Source organism: Bufo bufo, chromosome 5, assembly GCF_905171765.1.
Source record: "Bufo bufo chromosome 5, aBufBuf1.1, whole genome shotgun sequence".
Classification (NCBI taxonomy): Eukaryota; Metazoa; Chordata; class Amphibia; order Anura; family Bufonidae; genus Bufo; species Bufo bufo.
In genome coordinates, this window is record NC_053393.1 from 48687227 (window position 1) to 48711001 (window position 23775).

Below are 23775 nucleotides of genomic sequence, written 5' to 3' on the forward strand. Positions count from 1 at the left end.
TAGAGCTGAATACCTAGGAGCAGGTGGCACCATGTATAATATATACTGTACTAATACTGGCAGTGCCCATGTGTGACTGTAGAGCTGAATACCTAGGAGCAGGTGGCACTATATATAATATATACTGTACTAATACTGGCAGTGCCCATGTGTGACTGTAGAGCTGAATACCTAGGAGCAGGTGGCACTATATATAATATATACTGTACTAATACTGGCAGTGCCCATGTGTGACTGTAGAGCTGAATACCTAGGAGCAGGTGGCACCATATATAATATATACTGTACTAATACTGGCAGTGCCCATGTGTGACTGTAGAGCTGAATACCCAGGAGCAGGTGGCACTATATATAATATATACTGTACTAATACTGGCAGTGTACATGTGTGACTGTAGAGCTGAATACCTAGGAGCGGGTGGCACTATATATAATATATACTGTACTAATACTGGCAGTGTACATGTGTGACTGTAGAGCTGAATACCCAGGAGCAGGTGGCACTATATATAATATATACTGTACTAATACTTGCAGTGCCCATGTGTGACTGTAGAGCTGAATACCTAGGAGCAGGTGGCACTATATATAATATATACTGTACTAATACTGGCAGTGCCCATGTGTGACTGTAGACCTGAATACCTAGGAGCAGGTGGCACTATATATAATATATACTGTACTAATACTGGCAGTGCCCATGTGTGACTGTAGAGCTGAATACCTAGGAGCAGGTGGCACTATATATAATATATACTGTACTAATACTGGCAGTGCCCATGTGTGACTGTAGACCTGAATACCTAGGAGCAGGTGGCACTATATATAATATATACTGTACTAATACTGGCAGTGCCCATGTGTGACTGTAGAGCTGAATACCTAGGAACAGGTGGCACTATATATAATATATACTGTACTAATACTGGCAGTGCCCATGTGTGACTGTAGAGCTGAATACCTAGGAGCAGGTGGCACCATATATAATATATACTGTACTAATACTGGCAGTGCCCATGTGTGACTGTAGAGCTGAATACCTAGGAGCAGGTGGCACTATATATAATATATACTGTACTAATACTGGCAGTGCCCATGTGTGACTGTAGAGCTGAATACCTAGGAACAGGTGGCACTATATATAATATATACTGTACTAATACTGGCAGTGCCCATGTGTGACTGTAGAGCTGAATACCTAGGAGCAGGTGGCACCATATATAATATATACTGTACTAATACTGGCAGTGCCCATGTGTGACTGTAGAGCTGAATACCTAGGAGCAGGTGGCACTATATATAATATATACTGTACTAATACTGGCAGTGCCCATGTGTGACTGTAGAGCTGAATACCTAGGAGCAGGTGGCACTATATATAATATATACTGTACTAATACTGGCAGTGTTAGAGCTGAATTCCTCAGTATATGACGCCTGTAACCAGCGCTGGCATCTGCTGTGCCACTATGTAACAAGTTGCATCCAGTGTGGCTAATAGCATGATGGGTATGATGTGAACAGCCAGTGTGATCAAGAAAATTAAAATTCATTTCAGGAAAGCTGGGTAACAATCTACAGTATATTGGGATTCCACTGTCAGCCAGCTTTTCTTACAAAATTTAAATAACTGAAAGAATATGAAAAGAAGTTAGTGACTCAAACCGGATACATGAGTACAACATAGTAACAATGACTATTATTAAATGCTTGTTAAGTGGGAAGAGAGATCTATCTATCATCTATCTATCTACTATCTATCATCTATCTATCTATCTATCTATCTATCTATCATCTATCTATCTATCTATCTATCTATCTTCTATCTATCTATCTATCTATCTATCTATCTATCTATCTATCTATCTATCTATCTATCATCTATCTATCTATTGATTCTAATTCCAAGTCAGTGCCACTTCAAAGTAGGAAGAAATCATCTATGTAAGGGTCCATTCACACATCTGTAGAATGGTTCCGGATCCGTTCCGCAATGTTGCGGAACGAATCTGGACCCATTCATTCTCTATGGGGCCGGAAGAGATGCGGACAGCACACAGTGTCCTATCCGCATAGCCGGAGCGCGGCCCCCATTTTTCGGTCCACGGCTCCCGAAAATAATAGAACATGTCCTATTCTTGTCTGCAATTGCGGACAAGAATAGGCAGTTCTATGAGGGTGCCAGCCGGGTGTATTGCGGATCCGCAATACACTACGGACGTGTGAATGGACCTTAAGGGTACTTTCTCACCAGCGGTTTTCTTTTCCGGCACCGAGTTCCGTCCTAGGGGCTCAATACCGGAAAAGAACTGATCAGTTTTATCCCCATGCATTCTGAATGGAGAGCGATCCGTTCAGGATGCATCAGGATGTCTTCAGTTCAGTCTTTTTGACTTTTCAGGATGGAGATAATACCGCAGCATGCTGCGGTTTTATCTCCGTCCAAAATTCTGGAACACTTGCTGGAATGCTGGATCCGGCATTTTTTCCCATTGTAATGCATTAATGCCGCATCTGGCCCCGAGTGTTCCGGCAAAACGGATACGGCATTGCGATCCATGCATGCTCAGACTGCAACAAAATGTTAAAAATAAATAAATGCCGGATCCGTTTTTCCGGATGTACTAATACATCTGTAATTAAATTGTAGCCTTCAAACACGATGTGATATAAATAAAATATACAATTACACATATGATTCATAATGTGAAGTCTAGTACATGGGACGTTACCAATATCGAGCCTGTTTCTGTAGTACTGAGGAAACGTTGTCATGCTGCGGATTTTCACTTGAAATAATTTTTTGTTTCTTTTTGATACAACATAACACTAACAGAACATGATATAATCCAGCATACATGAAATGCAGATCACCCTAGTGTTGGAGACCTGTAGCAGTCAGCTTTTGGTGCAGGGCTGCCGGCAGTCGTCTCCTCTCTGCAGGACATTACAGATATTTGGCTGGCTCCAGACATCTGACTGATCATGAGGTGTTGCCATTGATTGGGAAGCAATAGGTCTCATTTTCCTCACTGATACCTGATATTGTGGAGGTAGAGGCTACAGATGAATATCTGTTTACTGACTGTGAACCCTCCTTGCATCAGGTTATTATTGAGTGGGCTTCAGGTGGATCTCCATTTGGGACAATATAGCCAGAAGACCCTTTGAGGGACCCTCATGGGCGGTACAACTGCAGGCCATACCATTTACAGGACTGTTACATGCAGTAAATGTACAGAGCCATCCCCTGCTTATGGGGGACATCAGCATCCATTTGTATCCCCCCCCCCCCCGAGGGCAATTATTACAAACATGTGACGATGTCTGTTTCCATTGTGATGCCTATTGCTGTCAATGTTGGGGTCTTTATTCAGCGTCCCCTTAGAATAGGGTTAATGCATGGTATCTTCTGACGCACTGCAGTGACCATAGAGAACAATAGCAGCTTTTTATCAGTCGCCATAGACGGATCATAGGATGGCCCTCAGGACATGAGATCTGCTTCTCCCAGTCAAGTATCTGAAGTTCCTTTCATTGCTTAACATGAAAGACGTAAGTTCTTCTCATCCAGTAGCTGTCACTGCAAAAAAACAGCAGCATGGGGTGACTGGTCAATTTTCGAATATTTCCAGATTCACTCATCATGGATATTAATCTGAAGTTGCAGTGACCCAGCAGATTACTGCCAAAGGGGAATTGTTGGCCTAGAGTCAAATGTTGTAAATTAATGTTAAACGCAAACGTCTCTATAGGCAGTTTGTATCCTAAATTGGACAACAAACAGTTAACACTGGCACAGAACCATATTTTTGGTCCAACCTATTTATTTTAATGGGCCACAAAAATTGCAGACAGGACATTGTATGCTGTCCATAGAACAACTTAAAGGGCTTCTGTCACCCCACTAAACTATTTTTATTTTTTTTACTTACTTATAATCCCCACACTGCGATTTATGCCTACATAATCAAATTAATCATTTTGGTCCTGTAGATTTTGTTTAAAACATGCTTTTAAATATGCAAATTACCTTGCTACCAGCAAGTAAGGCGGCTACTTGCTGGTAGCAGCCGCATCCTCCGATCCTAAAGACGCCCCCTCCGCATTGTGATTGACAGGGCCAGGGAACGGAATCGTTCTCTGCTGGCTTTGCCTGTTAGCATTCAAAATCTGGCGCCTGCGCCGCGGCCGTACCTCTCTTCAATCGGCGCAGGCGCACTGAGAGGCGGCCGCTCGCTCGGCCGCTCCATCCTCAATGCGCCTGCGCCGGGTGTAGATGTGACGTCATCGGCGCAGGCGCATTGAGGATGGAGCGGCGCAGGCGCCACATTGAGGTAATTTGCATATTTAAAAGCATGTTTTAAACAAAATCTACAGGACCAAAATGATTAATTTGATTATGTAGGCATAAATCGCAGTGTGGGGATTATAAGTAAGCAAAAAAAAAAATAAAGGTTTAGTGGGGTGACAGAAGCCCTTTAACTGAGAGACTATCCCTGAAGGAAAGAGAACAGATCTGCAAAAAGTGTAGAGACCTCAAAATCGTGCTGGATTCAGACAGATATTTCGCGAATATTTCACATAATATTCGCAATAAATTCAGGAATTCTAGAATTCGTGATCTCTAGTCATTATTTGCGCAATACAAGCAACTTCACATTTTATCAGGTCTGAGTAGATATTACTGATTGTTGTGACATCACAGCACTATGTCTGTAGCATGTATGTATGGACAGCAGAGAAACAGTAATCCCTATCACACTACCTAACACCCTGCACTGGAACCTATCAGCTCCACTATATCACTAACTAACCTACACTGACTATCTCCACTAACTATCTGTATTATATATATGAGCTAACTAACTAACTAACTAATGTAATCAGATAAGGAATAGGATCCAGATGAAAGCACAGAGCACAGCAATGTCACTGCTCTCTCTCTCTCTCAGAACTGCAGGAAATGGCTTCTGGGGAGGTTCTTATATAGTAAGGGGTAGGCAACGTTCCTATTGGTTGCTAGGGATGTTGCTAAGCTCTGACAAAGACATTGCAGCCTTCTCATTGGCCGACAAGCAAGAAGGGAGGTTACTGATGAAAAAAAAATCTAGAATATTCACGATTACAAATATATATCACTATATTCTACATCTTCACGAATTCTCTAAGTGCCGATATTCGCGATAAAAATTTGCAATTAGAATATTTGCGATCAACACTATCAGACAGTGCAGTACCGCACGTTTATGGCAAAAGACTTTTCTGCTTGCGGTGTGGGTATATTGCCCAGCACACTTTGAGATGGACTCGCCATCCGGATATAACATCTGCACCCCTCAGCCCAGGAATTGCAGAAAGAGTTAATGAGAACGGCATTGCAATCCTTTTGAGGAGGATTGCAAAGTGAGACTCAGGATGACTACTACTCCCATGATTGCTACTGCTTATATACAACTATTGGGAGAATAATATGCACAGGCTACAGAGCATAAAGTACACATAGGCCCACAAACAATGTGTTAAGGCACAATGATAAAGTGAGACCCTAAATAAAAAATCCACTCAGTGTACATAAATACACCTACGCCGAAATGAACTAAGACTAAACAGGTTTTACATAAATAAATAAAAAATAAAAAAATATATATACTATATTTAAATACAAATTACATAGAATAAAAAAAAGAAGGCATCGCCGAAAAGCGCGTCGGGGTACGTTGTTCTCCTGAGGTATGTGATATTATTGTGACTTTATGTAGTGGGTATCTGCACACACACTCAGTGCTATTTTTTAGTCCAGGCTCTTTAGGTGTGTGTTCCCCAGAACATTTATTTGGAAGATTTAGGTAGTCCCATTTAGGTTACTGGCGTATTGCTATTTGATGTGGAGACACAGCTATATTAGATAACATGCACTTGCACTTTAGTATTGCTGGGTGTCACACATATATATAGACATGTATATGCATATACATTTACCACTGGCATATATGCATTTATAAATTTGGCCAGCCTTTTCCTCTATACGTATATATTCTGTGAATACCTCCTCAGGTCTAGTCCACTATTTTTATCTGATGTATCATGTTCTCTTTTTCATTTGTATTTGTATTTAAATAAAGTATATATATATTTTATTCTGTTTTATGTAAGACCTGTTTAGTCTCAGTTCATTTCGGTATAGAACTATTGGGAGAAGCCTACTTTGTCATATACCTCAGAACTGTGCCTATTGTTGCTGTTTGAACTACTACTCCCATTATCTGTTTAGTATAGTGAGACTTTATTTATTGCAACAAATGGGCCTGGTCATTGACTCCATCCGCCTTCTCCAACCTACGTCTGCCCTCCTGCCTTGCACCCATCTGCGGCCATCATGGGGCATCTGTTCAGGGGCTGTCTGCATGATAATAGAAGATATAGCAACTTCAGGATGACAACTCAAGGATGTGTATTTACGAGGGAGTTTTATTTTATGGGGCAATTAATTGGGGTTTAAAGAGTTAAAGGGGTCGTGCCATTAAAACATATTCTCCATTTTTCAAACCAGCACCTGGATCTGAATACTTTTGTAATTGCATGTAATTAAAAATTTAGTACAGCCACTGAGTTATTCAATAAAATGTATTTCTATAGCGCCACCTAGGGTTGTTTTGGGTATTGAATTTTCGATACCCAATCGATACTTTTGCCTAGTATCGACCTCGATACCAGGATTTGCCTTTTTTTTAAGCAAGGCTTCGCTATTGCGCAGTCTACTATCAGAGAACAATGAGCGCGCTGCTGTCAGCGCGCTCCGTGTTCTCCTCAGCAGCACAAGAGAGAAGGAAGCAGTCTCTCCTTCCCCCTTGTGCCGCTGCCACCGATGAGAAGAGAGGGGTGGGCACACTGCGCCACCAATGACAGTAAATGTTTAAAGAGGACCTTTCATCTGGCAAAAAATTCTGAACTAAGTATCATTACATGTACAGCGGCGCCCAGGGATCTCACTGCACTTACTATTATCCCTGGGCGCCGCTCCGTTCTCCCACTTTGCCCTCCGGTATCTTCGGGGACTTGGTTATACTGGGCCTAGACTGCCCTTGTTCTCCTGGGCTTCTCTTTTTCCTAGGCTGTAGTGCTGGCCAATCGCAGCGCAGAGCTCACAGCCTGGGAGAAAAAACCTCCCAGGCTGTGAGCTCTGCGCTGCGATTGGCCAGCGCTACAGCCTGGGAGAGGAGACGCCCAGGAGAACCAAGTCCCCTAAGTCTCCGCCTACTATAACCAAGTGACCGAAGATACCGGAGGACATAGCGGGAGAACGGAGCGGCGCCCAGGGATAATAGTAAGTGCAGTGAGATCCCTTGGCGCCGCTGTACATATAATGATACTTAGTTCAGAATTTTTTGCCAGATGAAAGGTCCTCTTTAATGCAAATCCTGGAGGTGGGTGCTGGCGGGGAGCTGCGATTAGCGGCAGTTAACCCCTCAGGTGCTGCACCCACCTCCTGTATTAAATGTCAATTATATTATCATTGGTGGCGCAGTGCGCCCTCCCCCCCTCCTCCCCAGTATTAAAATCATTGGTGACACAGTGCGCCCCCCCCCCCAGCCCCCCCAGTATTAAAATCATTGGTGGCAGTGGCCACAGGGTCCCCTCCCCTCCTCTTCATTGGTGGTGCAGTGGCAGCTTCTGATCGGAGCCCCAGCATTGTAATCCCGGGGCTCCAATCGGTTACCATGGCAGCCAGGATGCTACTGAACTCCCTGCTGCTGTGTGTACTATGCACAGGGCAGCAGGGAGAGTGTGAGGTCCTATTCACCCTGATAGAGCTCTATCAGGGTGAATAGGACAAGGGATTAAAAGATCCCAGGTTCTGGCCCCTAAGGGGAAAAATAGTTTATTAAATAAAAAGTTTTAAAAAAAAGTTAAAAAAACCCATCAAAATATTAAGTATAAATCACCCTCTTTACATATAAAATATATAAACAATAAATAAACATATTACATATCGCCACGTCTGAAAAGTCCAAACTATTAAAATATAAAAAAAATGTCCTATGCTGTGAGCGCCGTAACAGAAAAAATAAAAATAAAAACTGCACGATTCGCCATTTTTTTTTAGTCACCTTGTCCCCCCAAAAAATAGGATCGGTCTGTTCTATTATGGGCCGGACGTTCCATAGAATGGGGAATGCACGTAGCTTTTTTTGGTGTTTTTCTTTTTTTCGCATGGTATCGAGTATCGCAATACTTTTTTATGGTATTGAAACCGAATCAAAATTTTGGTATTGAAACACCTGCTGTTTGTTCTTTTGCTTAATTCTCCGTCCACCTCACTGAGGTGGTCGCACGCGCTCAGTTTAAATCTTCAACTGCCACCAGCTGTATCTACTGTTGCTGTGGCAGTTCCAGGGAGAGAGCTGCAGCAGAAGGACACGCCCCCCTTAGCTGCCAGAATGAAATACATTTAGCTGTAGCATTTTAGCAATGAATGAGGAGATCTCTGGATCCATGTGAGGTGCAGGGCTGGTTCTAGCTTTGTTAGAAAGAGATTGTCATGTCCTATATGATGTTGGATGTAAAAAAAATGTACATCAATCATGGCATAACCCCTTTAATCTCCTGCAGTTGTGAGACTACAACCCCCAGTATCCATGATACCAGCAGGAGAAAAACATCTTTGAAATGTTATTTTGTCACCCGATTTATGTGCACATGATGTAACAGAGATTGCAGAGATTTCAGTCATTACCACTGAGAGTGATGTGTTATTACGTGAGTCTTCCGTTCTCGAGCCCATCCCCCACTGTGATTGTCAAGCCATAAGCATCAATGAAATAAATTGCAGCATTTTCTGAATCGCAGGAAGGGGGAGGGGGGGGCGTATACATGCTCTTGTTTTTTTGTGATTATCTTTTGTGCTGGAGCGCGTTCTGCGCCTGTCATTGTATTTTGCAGGTTCTATTCTTTATCTTCGTCTCTTAAAGGGATTATCCAACCCCTATAATGCCCCCCAAAATGCCCGGGCCCCTCACATAGGTTATACTTACCCATGTCGGTTCTGATGCCTGCACGGCCCCCGCTGCATTTCCCCATTGCGTGGATCAAAAAATACGGGGAAGAGGGGAAGCAGCCAATTTCAGGCCACGACGGACATCAGAAGCGACATGGGTGCCAGAGAGAAAGGTAAGTATAACCTGTGTGAGGCGCCCGGGCATTTTGGGGGGCATTATAGGGGTTGGATAACCCTTTTAAATCGCCACCCTGAATCCCACAGATCAAAAACATGACCCTTCAATCCTTGTATAATAAAAAGTCCTGCAACTTTCTTATACACTTTGTATATATCGGTTCCTCACTGGGTTGCTTGCTTTCAATGAGTGGGAACATCCTGACCTATTCCTGCTCCCACAGCAGATAAATTTGCTGCAGTGTATCCTGTCCGCATAGTTTCTACAAGGTCCCAGAATTTTTAATGGGTTTAGCTCGACTCCTCCGTGTGTTCCCGTATTTGGGTGTAAATAATGTTTCCATTCACTGATAGCAAGCAGATCTTGTGGGGAACTGTACCATTATGTTTCATTGTATAGAGATTGAGTTTCATTTAGATGAAACCTGAAAAAAAAAACTTTAAAGTTGTGCTGTGAAAAAGCCCGGAGAATATACCAATGCATCCCCCATTCACCCTCCTGTTTCCTCTACATTGGGCCTCCACAGCAAAAGTGCACTGCATGATATACGATTTTAATACAGTTAGAGAAATGGCCAATGCATTCCAGTGTACGTCATAGGTATATATTGGGGGAATATACCCGATGCACCAGATCTAGAAAATGCGTAAATACTGTGCTGTTCTGTTTTAAGACTCTTCAATAAAGATCTCGATTTTATTGGATGCTGAATTTCTATCTTGTTTCTCTTTCTAACAAAGCTTGAACCAGCCCTGTACCTCACATGGATCCAGAGATCTCCACATTCATTGCTCTGCTAGGTTTATAGCAAGCTGACAGCTCGAGGGGAGTGTCTATTCTGCTGCAGCTCAGGGGCGTGTCTCAGCTCTCCCTATCACAGCTCAGGGGCGTGTCTCAGCTCTCCCTATCACAGCTCTGGGGGCGTGTCTCAGCTCTCCCTATCACAGCTCAGGGGGTGTGTCTCAGCTCTCCCTATCACAGCTCAGGGGGGGTGTCTCAGCTCTCCCTATCACAGCTCAGGAGGCAGGTGAAGGATGAAACTGAGCATGTGCGGCCATCTCAGTGAGCAGGTCAAAATAATAAGAACAACGTCACTGTGCTGGCCACGCCCCCCTCCACTGCCGTCTGCTCTCTCTCTCTCTTAAGATTCTTAACCCCTTCAGCTGCACAGACTGCAGGCAGTGACAATGCTGGGCACAGGAACTGAGAGACCTAAGAGAGCATTGCACAAGAAGGTAGGGGGAAGATCCTGTGTGTATTAGCAGTGTCATTATACAGCTGGGACTTGTAGTTCTACACTTACAAGTTGCTGTTTTATCCCAGCACTCAGGGCAGCTCTTGTATACACTCCCTTAGCAGTGTCATTGTACAGCTGGGACTTGTAGTCCTATACATACAAGATGCTGCAGAGTCTCCCAGCAGGCAGACATGTCACTCAGGGCAGCTCTTGTATCCACTCCCTTAGCAGATCGGGGGGAGGGGCAGAGATTGTTTTTATTGCATGTAAACAAAGGGCCAGAAGAGAACCAGGGAAATGAGGAAATAGATAGATATATATTTTTGCCTGAAACTTGCTTAGCTTAGTTATATATTGCTGCCCATCAGATTTTCAGTGCTATATATTTTTTTTTTCATAACTCGGACAACCCCTTTAACCTGTCTGGTTTCTGCTCCTACGGCTCACTAGTAGCCCTTGTCTCTGAACTCCTGACAGCTCATAAACACTCATTATAGCTAAATTATTTTCAATCTGATAACTAGATGGCGTAAATGAGTGTTTATGAGCTTAACATAACCCTGTAGAACAAAAACTGTAGGAAATTTGTGATAAAGGACAATTGAAAAAAAAAAAGATTTTTAGCCCAAAATGAGTAAAATGGAATCATAAAAAAATGTTCCCTTGGGTGTTTGTAGTCTTAGATTTACACAGAGCCTTAAGCCTCATTCAGACGTCCGTGTCCATGCTCAAATCCGTGAAGATGTCCTTGAAGGATCCGTGTTTGGTCCGTGTTTTGATGTCCGTGTGTCATCTGTGTTTCACTGACTGCACAGCTGAAAAATTATTTTCAAAGCATCTCTTCCTGATGATCCGTGATTTTCATTGACCCATATACTATAATGGGTGTGATGGATCCGTGAACACGGACAAAATAAAGCATGCATCCGTGCTAAAATGAATGGGTACGTGTGCAGCCAGTGGAGAACACATACAGTGCACAGACGTGGAACATTGACGTGTGAATTAGGCTACATGCACACTCCGTGCCCGTGCTGCAGACTGCAAATTGTGGAGCGCAATGCACGGGCACAGACCGTGGGGCAGCCACATGTGGATCGCGGACCCATTCACTTGAATGGGGTCCGTGATCTGCATCCGACCACCGCAAAAAAGTAGTGCATGCGCTACTTTTTTGCGGTGCGGAGGCACGGCCAGAAACACCACCGAAGCACTCCGTTCCGCATCTCCGTGATTGCGGACCCATTCAAGTGAATGGGTCCGCGATCACTTCGGGGGCCCCTTTCTAGAGATGGGGGCAAGTCCTAGAGGTGAGACCTCACCTACCCGACATTTATGGCATAGAATATGATTTGCCATAAATATTGAGATGGAACAACCCCTTTAATGGCAATGTGCGTTTTTTGCATTTTTGCATTGAAATAAATTTGAATGAGCTGCAATACCAAACACAACCCATTGTCAAGAGTGGCGCTGTTTCTTTTTTGTCATGTTGAAACTCGTGTAGCCCATTTAGAGTGGTTCACGGATAGGATTTTATTGGCGTTTTTGTGCACTTTTTGGTGCATTATTTTCTCAGTTAAAAACCTCAGCTCCAGATGTTAGCTGAAAGTCTATGAGAAATGCAAAAATGAAACGCAGGACACAAAAGTGTCCTAGGAAGAGACGTAAGCGCTAACAGAGCGCCGCAGCCTCTTTGTACAGCTGACCAGCGGGGGTCCTGGGAGTTGGACTCCGCCGATCTCATACAGATGACCTATTCTGACCATAGGTCATCAGTGTGTAAATCCCAGAGAAACCCTTTAGCTAACTTTTGAAAAGTGCATGAAAAACCGCCTTGTGTGAAACCGCCCTAACAATGCCTCAGCCCAGAACATATAATATACCACGTCCTGCCTCCCACGAACCTGACGGATCCCGCACACAGGAGCGTATGCCGCTAATGTCTTCTGTCAGGATGAGAACTTTATTATAAATGGAGCGAGATTAAAAGTGTATTTAATCACGTGCGTAATTCCCGTCCCCAGAGGAGCTGCCGCACGGCCGTCTAACGTCTCTCGTACTTCTAAATGAGGAAATATTCAATTACGCCCGTTACAATTTTAATGAAGGAACCAGAATCGATCAAACCATGAGCTGTCCTAGCCCATATCGGGAAATGTGAGAACACGAGCGGCTGCCATGCCGCACACTACATATCGCAGAGTGAGGGTCATTTCAGGATCATTATTACAGACTATGGCCTCCTGCACACGAACGTTTGCGGATCCGCAATACACGGGCGCCGTTCCTTGGGCATTCCGCATCACGGATGCGGAACAATTCACTTAAATGGGTCCGCAAATCCGGAGATGCGGAACGGAAGCACGGAACGGAACCCTACAGAAGCACTACGGAGTGCTTCCGCGGGGTTTCATCCCGTACTTCCGTTCCGCTAAAAGATAGAACATGTCCTATCTTTTTGCGGAACGGCTGGATCACGGAACCATTAAAGTGAATGGGTCCGCGATCCGCTGCGGCTGCCCCGCGGTCAGAGCACCGCAGCACGGCCAAGGGGCGCACGCCTTTGTGTGCAGGAGACCTATTGGGGAGATTTATCAATAGTAGGACTGGCTTAGTTTCCCCTAGCAACCAATCAGATTCTACCTTTCATTTTCCAAAATACACCTGTGCAATAAACACAGGGGTAAAAACAGTATAAAAATGCAAACACTGGTAAGAACACCACAAAAATGGGAGTCATAATGGCTGCCATTTTCACTTTCACCCAACTTTTTCTTGCAAGATGGACGTATGAAACAATGAAATTGAATTTGAGTTTTTTGTTTTTTTTAAATATAATCTTTATTAACTTTTATCAATTTTCATTCCAAAAGCATGTTACAGAATTATGAGAAATTGACAAGGTTTGACATAAAGATACAATATATCTGTCACATACTGAACAATTTTTTACATGAATAAAGCTGATCCCTAGCTGTCACTCTTTTCACATTATTTATTGGCCGCTCGATCAAAATTCTGATCTTTAAAGCTAGTCAGCTAGTCCCAAACTAAAGGTAACCTCTCACCCCCCCCCCCCCCCTCCTTCCCCCCCCCCCCCCCAAACTTTTTTCCTCCAGTATACCGGATCTTGATATAATTTATACATTAATCGGACAATAATCTCCCTAATGTCCCAACAATTTTTAGTTTCAAATACCACTCCGAGGATAGAAATGGTGTCATCAAGATCTTCAACTCCAGATCTGAATATACTATTATCATAAAATCCTCCCATCGTTTGAAAATTTTTTCGATACGTTTTCCCCTAACAGAATTCGCCTCTATTCTCTCCATATCAAAGCATTTTTTGACATGTTCTAATACCTCATTCATTGAAGGTACCTGAGGTCGAAGCCAGCTATTTAGTAGACACCTTTTAGCCGCCAGAATAATGATATGGACGATTGGTTGTATGTGCTTATGCTCTGGGAGAGCATGAAACAGAATACACTCAGGAGTACCGGGGATGGCGACATCAAGATGTCTTTTAATTTGTTGTCTCACCAGATTCCAGAAATTAGTCGAATTTGGGCATGACCAAATCCCGTGTAGCATATTTGATCCGTGTAGGTGACATTTTGGGCAGTAAAAGCTCTTTCCAATAATTTGATGTCCGTATGCTTAAGAAGGAGTGGGACTGTCTGCATGGGATATAAAAGTTTTGGGATGGCTGAATTTGAGGTTTGACCGGTCTATTTTGATGATTGTACCTATTATGATTGTCTAATTACCTTCAGGCCTGGAAAAAACACCGGGGTAAACTCATGAAAATTGTCGAAAGGCAAAACGGCCTCTGTTGCCCATAGCAACCAAGTCACAGCTTTCATTTTCCCAGAACATTTGGAAAAAAATAAAAGTTAATCTCTGATTTTTTTTGCCGTTTTGATAAATGAGCCCCGTAGTGGAAGAAAGAGGTTCTGGATCAAAGTTTCTAAATTGAAATTTTTTGTTGTGTTTTTCTGCAGAAGTCGGAGGCAAGAAGTTGAAAAGCACGATCCAGAGGAGTACGGAGACGGGCCTGGCAGTGGAGATGAGAAACTGGATGACCAGACAAGCAAGCCGAGAGTCTAATGATGGAAGTATGAACAGCTACAGCTCGGAGGGGAAGTAAGTGTCTGTAGGGTCCGAGAGCCCAGAAATAACCCATGTGTAGACCCATTGTAGCGGTACATTAAGGCCTCATGCACACCGACCCGTTCACTTCAATGGGGCCGCAAAAGATGCGGACAGCACTGTGTGTGCTGTCCGCATCCGTTGCTCCGTTCCGTGGCCCTGCAAAAAAAATAGAACATGTCCTATTCTTGTCCGTATTGCAGACAAGAATAGGCATTTCTGCAATCAGCCGCCCATTCCGTTCCGCAAAAAACGGAAAGGTCGTGTGCATGAGGCCCAAGGGCTCATGCCCACGAACGTAAGGGCTCCGTGCAATGCACAGGCACCGGCCGTGGGGCAGCTGCATGCGGATCGCGGACCCATTCACTTGAATCAAAAAAGTGCGGAGGCACGGCCAGAAACACCACAAAAGCACTCCGTAGTGCTTTCGTGGGGTTCCGATCCGTACTTCCGCACCGCATCTCCGGATTTGCGGACCCATTCAAGTGAATGGGTCCGCATCCGTGATGCGGAGTGCACACGGCCGGTGCCCCGTGTATTGCGGACCTGCCGTATGCGGGCCAACAGCCGTGTGCATGAGCCCTAACTCAAAAACAGCATAGCCCGCCGTGCTCCGCTATTTCCATAGTCGGCTGGTGGGCAGGACTTTTTCTCATCTGGACTTAGTAATGGCGAGATGAAACAACCCCTTTAAGATAAAGAAGTCACGGAACTGACCATTGACAATTTCAGCACTGCTACATTTAATCATCTCGGCTCTGCTGCACCTGTAAGGTAACATTTTTAACGATGATCTTTGTCTTTTCCACAGCCTAATATTCCCTGGAGTCCGGTTGGGGTCTGACAGTCAATTCAGTGACTTCCTCGATGGGCTCGGTCCTGCACAATTAGTTGGACGCCAGACCTTAGCTACTCCGTCTATGGGTACGTTATTTAGATTTAACTAGATTTAACTATGGTTGATACAGTAGAAGGGTGTTATGAATACGTACACGGGCTGATGCTATGGACCAATATTGCACCTCTGTGTGCCTCCCGTTTTATATGTGGAGGTACTTCCTTAGACATGTGCCTCCTCTCTCCCCCTACCACTAGTTTTTTGAGGTAAACTAACTTATTCCACACCTTTCCTAAAATGAACAACTCTGGGGTCAGAATAAGCTCTCAGTGGTGAAGTTCGGCGAATTCAGTAAAATAATTAAAGGGGTCGTCTCGTGAAGACAACCCCTGTCCATATTCTCTATTACAGCTCAGCCCCCCCCCCCCCCTCCCAAGCATGAGACCCCCTTCCTAGAGAGCCTCTTTGTACAAGCGGCCCTTGTTCCAACAGACATAGGTGGCCATTCATCTGAAATGCCTGCCTGGCTATGGTTTCCCGCAGCCGTATCAGCTGACCGCCGCATTCTGTAAGGTGTGACAATACCTTTAAAAGAGTGGTCCAGCTTTTTAATGCTTTTTGGTTCACACCTCCCCCCTCCGAACCTGTAGAGGGAAGCCTACTTACCTGCTCCACCTCCTTTGGTCCACCACTGCATCTGCTGAGCTCAGATCCCTGTTTGCAAACGTCCAGAATGGACGGTGATCATGTGTACAACTGCACGTGATGTGTCCAGGAACGTGCCTCTTGGGGGGGACACATCACTGCTGCAGCCAGTCATTGGCTGCAGCGGCACATGTGACCCCTGTCCATTCTGGAGGGTTACAAGGGGGGGAAAGAGCGCTGTGAAAGCAGAGGTGGACCTAAGGAGCTGAGCGTCAGGGAGCAGGTGCTTCCCTCCTGAACAAAAAAAGCATTAAAAATCTGTAAACAAGGTTGGTCATTCAAGGTTGGTCATTCGTGTCTCTCTCATCTTTCTTGCAGGTGATATCCAGGTTGGAATGATGGACAAGAAAGGAAAATTAGAAGTGGAGATTATAAGAGCTCGGGGTCTCGTCGTAAAACCAGGATCAAAGACACTGCCAGGTGATACCGGCTTTTCCTGAAGGATCCAGTGACCAACATCACCTCCATGTTATTTATACTTACATTTGGATTGTTTATTTACATCATTAACATTTTTGTTACTTTTTTAAGTACATTTTGAAAGAAGATTGGGACGGAAACCCCTGTATGTATATATACTGTGTATGTATGTGTGTATATATATATATATATATATATACACACCCCATATATGAGGATAAGGGGTTACTCAGTCATTGTGTAGATAATCCTGTAGCCTGTCCTCAGGATAGGTCATCAACATCTGATCGGTGGGTCCGACACCTAGTACCCCTGCCGTTGAGCTGTTCCGCAGCAGCGCTGTAGCTGTCCTGTCCACTACACAATGGACAGCGCTGTGTAGTCCTCTGCCTATTTATGGCACCAAAGCTACTTTGGAGCAGCTGATCAGAGGGTTGTCGGACCCCCGCCGATCAGATATTGATGCCAGTGAATGGAAATATTTTTGTTTGCATCCAGTAGATGAACATTTGCTCTTACCCAGTCCTTCTTAAACAGCTGAGAGGTTGTCACAATGCATCAGTGTAGAAAAAAGCAATCTGCCTGGTTTGCTTAGTCATGAAGGGTGTCGAGCCCCTGGAGTAAGAATATTTACACTCAGCTGACTAAAACCAGTAAGGCACAGTTCACATCTGCTTTAGAGCCTATGTTGTAGAGCAGAGGTCAGCAACCGTCGGCACTCCAGACGCTGTGAAACTACAACTCCCAGCATGCAAACATGCTCAGCTGTTCTTATAACTCCTACAAAAGTGAATGGAGCATTCTAGGAGTTGTAGTTTCAGAACATCTGGAGTTCCGGAGGTTGCTGATCCCCGTTGTAGAGCAATTTGCAGTCCCCAATACACGGGTAACATCCTTGTGGAACGTATCTAGACATATTCAGCTTGAATGGGTCCATGATCCATCCGCACCGCAAAAAATAGGACTCCGTAGTGCCTCCGTGGGGTTCCATGCCTCCATTCTGCACCGGACCTTCCGGATTGCAGACCTGTGTGCATGATCCCTTAGGGCGTTATCCTGGTGGTCCCCTGGTTTTCAGCCATTAACCTCTATAAAGGGATCTGGTCTTTGCTGCAGTGGAGCCACTAGGCCACTACTTTTTGGATTAGTTCCGGTAGCTGACCCTCGGGCATCAGGGACACCAAGGAGACAGGCAATACCCATAGTCAAGAATGTAGCCGAGATCAAGGCAGGCACACAAGCGGATGGAACCTGTACTGCGCATGCATCAATCCGCCCAGCAAGCTTCATTATTGCGCAGCGCGCATGCCTTTCAAATGGTTCAGGGCCAGGCAAGGGCTGTCACTCACAGCGGAGTGGGCGTGGCTAGCGCATACACTGCTTGGAGCTTTGGGTGCAACGACAAGACCCTAATTGCACCAATGGGGCTAATTAGCATAATACAAAATTCAGCTGCTCGGCGCACATCTCTCACAGCAGTTGCATTAATATCAAGGTATGTGCGGACAGATTTCCTTGAAGGCTATAAATTTAGTTATGTCATTAGGGGGTATTGCGCCAAATGTTTATTTCAGAGATAAATTCACAATCTACAATAAAAAAGTTAAATTTTTCAGGAGGATTTTTGGAATTTTAGGGCTTAAATAAGCAATAACTGGTATAGTATCGTTCTGTAGGTACAGATTAGCAGGACAGTAACAGTAATCCAGAAGAAACGTGTGATGGAAGGCGGTAGGACACGGACTAGCGTAGTCCTCCGTGGGCTGCAGACAGGCTCCAGAATTAATTGGTTATTTGTTTTTGGGATAATCTCCACATTTATCCTCGGAGCTCCGTCGTATTCTCCATATATTTAGCTAATGAGTTTCTCGCTGTCCTATCATTTGCCTTTTACACCAACTGGAAATGAGAAATTACCATAATGTAATTATTCAGCCTGATTTTTCACATTATTTGTACTGCACAGGCCGGGCCTAACACTCGTCTGTCTGTCTGTCCTCCTTACAGCACCGTATGTAAAGGTGTATCTCTTGGAAAATGGAGTCTGCATAGCCAAAAAGAAAACAAAAGTAGCAAGAAAAACGCTGGAGCCTTTATACCAGCAACTGTTATCTTTTGAAGACTCACCGCAAGGGAAGGTCTTACAGGTAACACAGTTTTTATCCAGGGCAATACTAAAATCAGAGCTTCTCCTCAGGATAGGTCATACATATCTGATTGGTGGGGGTCCGACCCCATGCACCCCTGCTGATCAACTGTTTGAAGAGCAGGTCTATGACGTCACGTCCATCAATCTCATTGCCTTTGTGCCGCTCAGTCCCATTGAAATGAATGGGATCAAAAATCTGATCAAGCTGCAATACCAAGCGCTGCCGGTATACAGTGTTTGGCGCTGTGATTGGCCGAGTGCCGCGGCCCCTTTAAATTGCAGGTTGACAGGGTTACTGGGAGTTGGACCCTGACCAGTCGGATTTGATGACCTATCCGGAGGACAGGTCATCAGTGTTTAAAGGGGTTGCGCCAAGTTTTCCACAGGATAGGGGATAACTAGCTGATCGATGAGGTCCATTCCCCTGTTCTGATGGAGCGGCCGGGCGTGCATGTGCACTGCAGCTCCATTCATTCTCTATGGGATTGCCAGAGATAGTTGAGTACACCCCTCGGCAATCTCCGGCGCTCCCATAGAAAATGAATGGAGGGGTAGTGCTCATGCACGACTTGCTGCTCCATCAGAACCGGGCAACAGGACCCCCATCGCTGGGAGTCCTAGTTGCTATGTCCTATGTTTTAGTGCTTGGAGCCTTCGTCCACTGCACCACTTGGTCGAAGCTCTTATGTCTTCAAAATGGTAATGTTGAGTTGTTAGGAGCAAGGTTGCTATAGACATTAGAGTCTGGACAGAAGAGCAATCAAGGTCAGGGTATATAGGACAGTGTTACACCAATTCTTTCCATTCACCTGGTTCAATCCCTAAAATTGACATGAAGTCCTCTGATGGATCCTACTCAATGCCCCAGGTCCATAGTTCGTCCATGATCTTAGGCGCCAGATCAGAAGTCCTGGTGTTATGCATGATTACAACTAACTATTCCAGAACATAAGTGGTCCATCGAGATCTTGCCAAAATATTGAAGATCTGAAAGTGTGACCCATAGTCCACATCCTGTGTTGCTTAGTAGACAGTGGAACCAAATGATGAAAGTTAGGTAGATTTTGTGGCTGATGAACCTCATCTATATCTATTTTTTTTTCTTTCTACAGATAATTGTTTGGGGTGACTATGGACGTATGGATCACAAGTCATTTATGGGTGTAGCACAGATACTATTAGATGAACTGGACCTATCCAATATGGTGATTGGATGGTTTAAACTGTTTCCCCCTTCCTCTCTAGTAGACCCAACGTTAGCTCCTTTAACCCGAAGAGCATCCCAGTCATCTCTGGAAAGTTCCACAGGACCTTCTTATGCTCGGTCATAGCACCTGTGATAAAACTGTTGTCTCTGCAACCAGCGTTTCAAAAAAAACAAACATCAAAAAACAAAATCACAAGATATCAAAATCTGACAGGTCGCACACCCTGGTAAACACTGCATGCTTAATGTTGTGTCCTCGGAGCCTGTTTCTAGGGATAAGGAGCGATCCTGTGTTCTCAGCGGATGTTGCACACATTGTGCTCTATAGAAGGTTCTCAGGTGGAGTGGAGCTAACCAACAGGTTTGGAGATGGGTGCTCAGTTCTAGTCTAATTTGAAGCCATGGATTACTGACACTAGAAAAAAAAATGCTTCATGCAACGAAAGTCATCGTCAGTGGCATATCACATTGTTGCAAAATTTTCTTTTTGTATTTGCCCCCCCCCCTCCCCCCAAGGACTGGGAACTCACCCAAGAAAAAGTTCTACGTAAGCAGCGAGACGATCGAAGATAATGGCGTAAGACAGAACACCAGTGTTATCCAGGATGATCATTGTGGAAGTTCACATGGGCCCGTAGTCTGAAGAACTTGGTTTATAATAATCTTCCAAGGAATCCATTACAAGATGATTTCTTCAGGGAAGAATTATGTCCGTGGCTATTCCATAATAAAATAAAAAAAAACTAAACTTTTTGTTTAAATTATTTATTTTATTTTTTCAAAAAATTTATTTTGCATGGACACGGATCTAACGGAAAACTGAAATTATTTTCTTTGGGCTGCAACTTGCAAAAAACAAAAACAAAAAAAAAAAAAAAAGTGACCGAAATAGATACAGCCATTTTCAACAATTTCTATTCTTTTTAAACAGAGCAAATTTCACTAGTGCATGGTTTTAAAGGGGAGAGAATGCAACAGCGTGAAACAAAGACAAACCACGTTTCTCATTCCTAAAAAACAAAAACGGCAGAAAAAAAAAACACCAACAGTCCTTGGTCTGTGTTTTGGCAGACGTATGTTAAAATGGTAAAATAAATAATAAAAAAATTCTTTCTAGCAAATATTTAAAAAAAATTCTCTTTATGTGAAGAAATAAATGTAACATACGATTTATTTAAATGTGAAAGGTACAAGCCTTGTAAAGTTTAACATTATGTGCAAATTGTACATGTCTCTCATGTCTCCCACCGGTCCCTCATTTTTGGCATTGTGTCCTCCAGTCCCATGTATCTCCCAGACCTCTTTTCTGATTCTGTTGTTTAGGGTTTGTTAATGGCGCACACATCGATCCCCCCCTCGCCCTTCCCTGCCCATTGTGTGCCATCACTGCTCCTTTCGCCTTTGTTTCAGAAGAAGGTTTTGCAGTCTTTTTAACCCTTCGTTTACCCTACCCTTTGACTAAAAAAAAACTTAGTTTGACCTGACAAAAATGGAAGCGTCCAAGCCTCCTGGCTTCCAGTGCATATCAACCTTTCTTTATTTCAAGCATGTTGAAAACTATTTTTGCAACATGGCTTGAGAATACCTAAGGTAATTCAGCATGTATTTGATATAGAAGATATTTGAACTTTTTTGCAATATCTTGTACAGTGCATGGTAACAATTTTTTTCACCATCCAATTGAGTCTTAATGGGAAAACAAAAAAATATTGCAGTGACGTGGCCATTTTCAAAATAATTTAAAAAAAAAGAAAACCTCTTTCTTTGTCAGCACCGAGCATTGTTATCTTGAGGGTTAAAACTGAAATTCCTACCATGGAACATTATAGTATCCACTATTTTTAAAGAACGGACGCCCTTTTTTGCACTTTGTCAGAGTTCTGTATCATACCAGGTGAAGTTTTTACTTGCGCTTTAATTTTCAGTGCTGCGAAGGTCGAACTTTTCAAACTCTTTGTTACTAAGGACAATTCAACTCGGTGTCTTGGCCGGAAGCAACTAATCGTCCGGCCGATGGCACTCCTAATGTTTAAGTAATTAACAGAGAGGTTGCTGTAGAAATATATTAATATGAATATATAGAACATTTGTCCACCGGGGCTCTGGCTGCCATATTTGTGGACCCACAATCTTGGGAACACAACTGTTGAGTTCTGTAGGACATCCCTGTTCATTCCCCCTCTTAAAGATGGATACCAAAAATATCTGTTTGGGTGTGTTGAGCGTATTGCAACTTGAAAATTGAAGTTATATATTATGTGTTTCACCGGCTCAGGCCGATGAAATACCATACTGCCTTTTTTTCCCCCTATTTTACCAAATTCTTAGGTAGCCTGTGGCCCTCCAGCAGTTGTGTAACTAGAAGGCCCACAATACCAACCATAGGGTGTCCAGGCATGTAGGAACGTACAGTACGGTTCCACATCTGCTGGAGGGTCCTAGTTTCTTTACCTCTTCCCATAATGAACGATAGAGTGACATAAAATGCACATAGAATATTTTTGTTTTTTTGAATGTGCATATACTGTAAATTGTTTATATGCAGACCTACGGTATACTTACATGTAAGTTTGTGTTTACATACACAAATGTGAATAGGCATATTTATATATGTGTTTATGCATAAGAACGTGTGTATATGAAGATACACATCCGCAAGCACACACGTAGACAGCAATGGCGATGATGATTTGAATGTGACAGCTTGTGGAAGAATATCAGGAATAAATGTTATCCCGTCTCCTCCCCCACCGGTATCATTTGGCAAAAAAGAAAAATCGAAAAATATGAGTAGGCCTCATTTTCCAGATCACTTAGTCAGTTCTTGTTGCGCATAGCAACCAATCGGGGTTTAGCATTCATTTCTTAAGCTGCTATGGAAAAATGTAAGTTGAGCTCTGATTGGTTGCTATGGGCAACAAGGCTGGTTCAATAATGGAGGCCATAATGTAACCTCCGGGGGCAACCCTATAACTGCCTTTTAAAACTATGTAGTCGTAGATTGATGAGGTAGATAGCTTATTAAATGTGATATGAATTATGGAGTCAATAACATTAATTTAGATGGCTGTGAACCAGCGAAATCTATATATATTATATATATATATATATATATATATATATATATATATATATATATATATACAGTACCATCTACAGTATCATCATGTCATAAATAACAACAAAAATTTCTGGTATTGAAAATGCAGTGTAATATGTTGTTTTCTGAAAATAAAAAATCCCAAGATGCATTTTTTTTCTTTCTAATTTTTATAGGGAGAACAAGACCGTATATAAGATTTGTACATAAGTATCATTATGCAGTATTTATTTTAAAGAAAATAAAATTATGTATTTTTTTTTTTTTAATTTCACATGTCTGCAGCTGTGCCCATGGTATAGTCATGTATTCGCACTATCCCGGTGATTACTGCAGTCTTGTACATAGTACGTTTTAAAAGCAAGAGGAATTTACAGTTGAGTGATATGGCAGATTAGCCTTGCAAATGAGCACCAACTAATGTAAAGCATATTAATTACGATGGTGGTATTTAACACTTTAAATAAAACATTTTCTTTACATGCTTTTGTTTACGACGTTTTCTTTTCAAGGTTTCAACATCTTGTAAGGCGGTTTGTGAATACGGATTTGAAAAGAAATGACAAGGCTCAAGTTATTGCATATCGCCATGTACTGGAGGGGTTATGACATCAGGTTACCTCACCTAGATACTTCAAATCCAACACTGGGGGATCTGGCTTTGCACCGCCAACACTGTTCAAGCAGCTTCCAGGCACTTACCCTGAATGATTATTTGAGGCTTGTATTTATTACTACAGTACTGAGCCCAGTACCCCTGGGTATGTCTCAAGCTAAGGTGAAAT

At 43.3% G+C, this 23775-nt stretch overlaps 1 protein-coding gene across 14 annotated transcripts in view; it reads left to right on the plus strand.

The window, feature by feature from the left end:
- Nucleotides 1-23069, plus strand: part of RIMS2 (regulating synaptic membrane exocytosis 2) — a 638194-nt gene extending 615125 nt beyond the window's left edge. For all 14 annotated transcript variants that reach the window (XM_040432551.1, XM_040432553.1, XM_040432561.1 and 11 more), the window contains 5 exons: nucleotides 14424-14565; nucleotides 15383-15495; nucleotides 16433-16534; nucleotides 18542-18681; nucleotides 19796-23069. In XM_040432551.1, the coding sequence (XP_040288485.1) occupies nucleotides 14424-14565; nucleotides 15383-15495; nucleotides 16433-16534; nucleotides 18542-18681; nucleotides 19796-20014 (716 nt within the window). In that variant the 3' untranslated portion in view covers nucleotides 20015-23069. The remainder of the gene's footprint in view (nucleotides 1-14423; nucleotides 14566-15382; nucleotides 15496-16432; nucleotides 16535-18541; nucleotides 18682-19795) is intronic.
- Nucleotides 23070-23775: the final 706 nt, after the last annotated feature.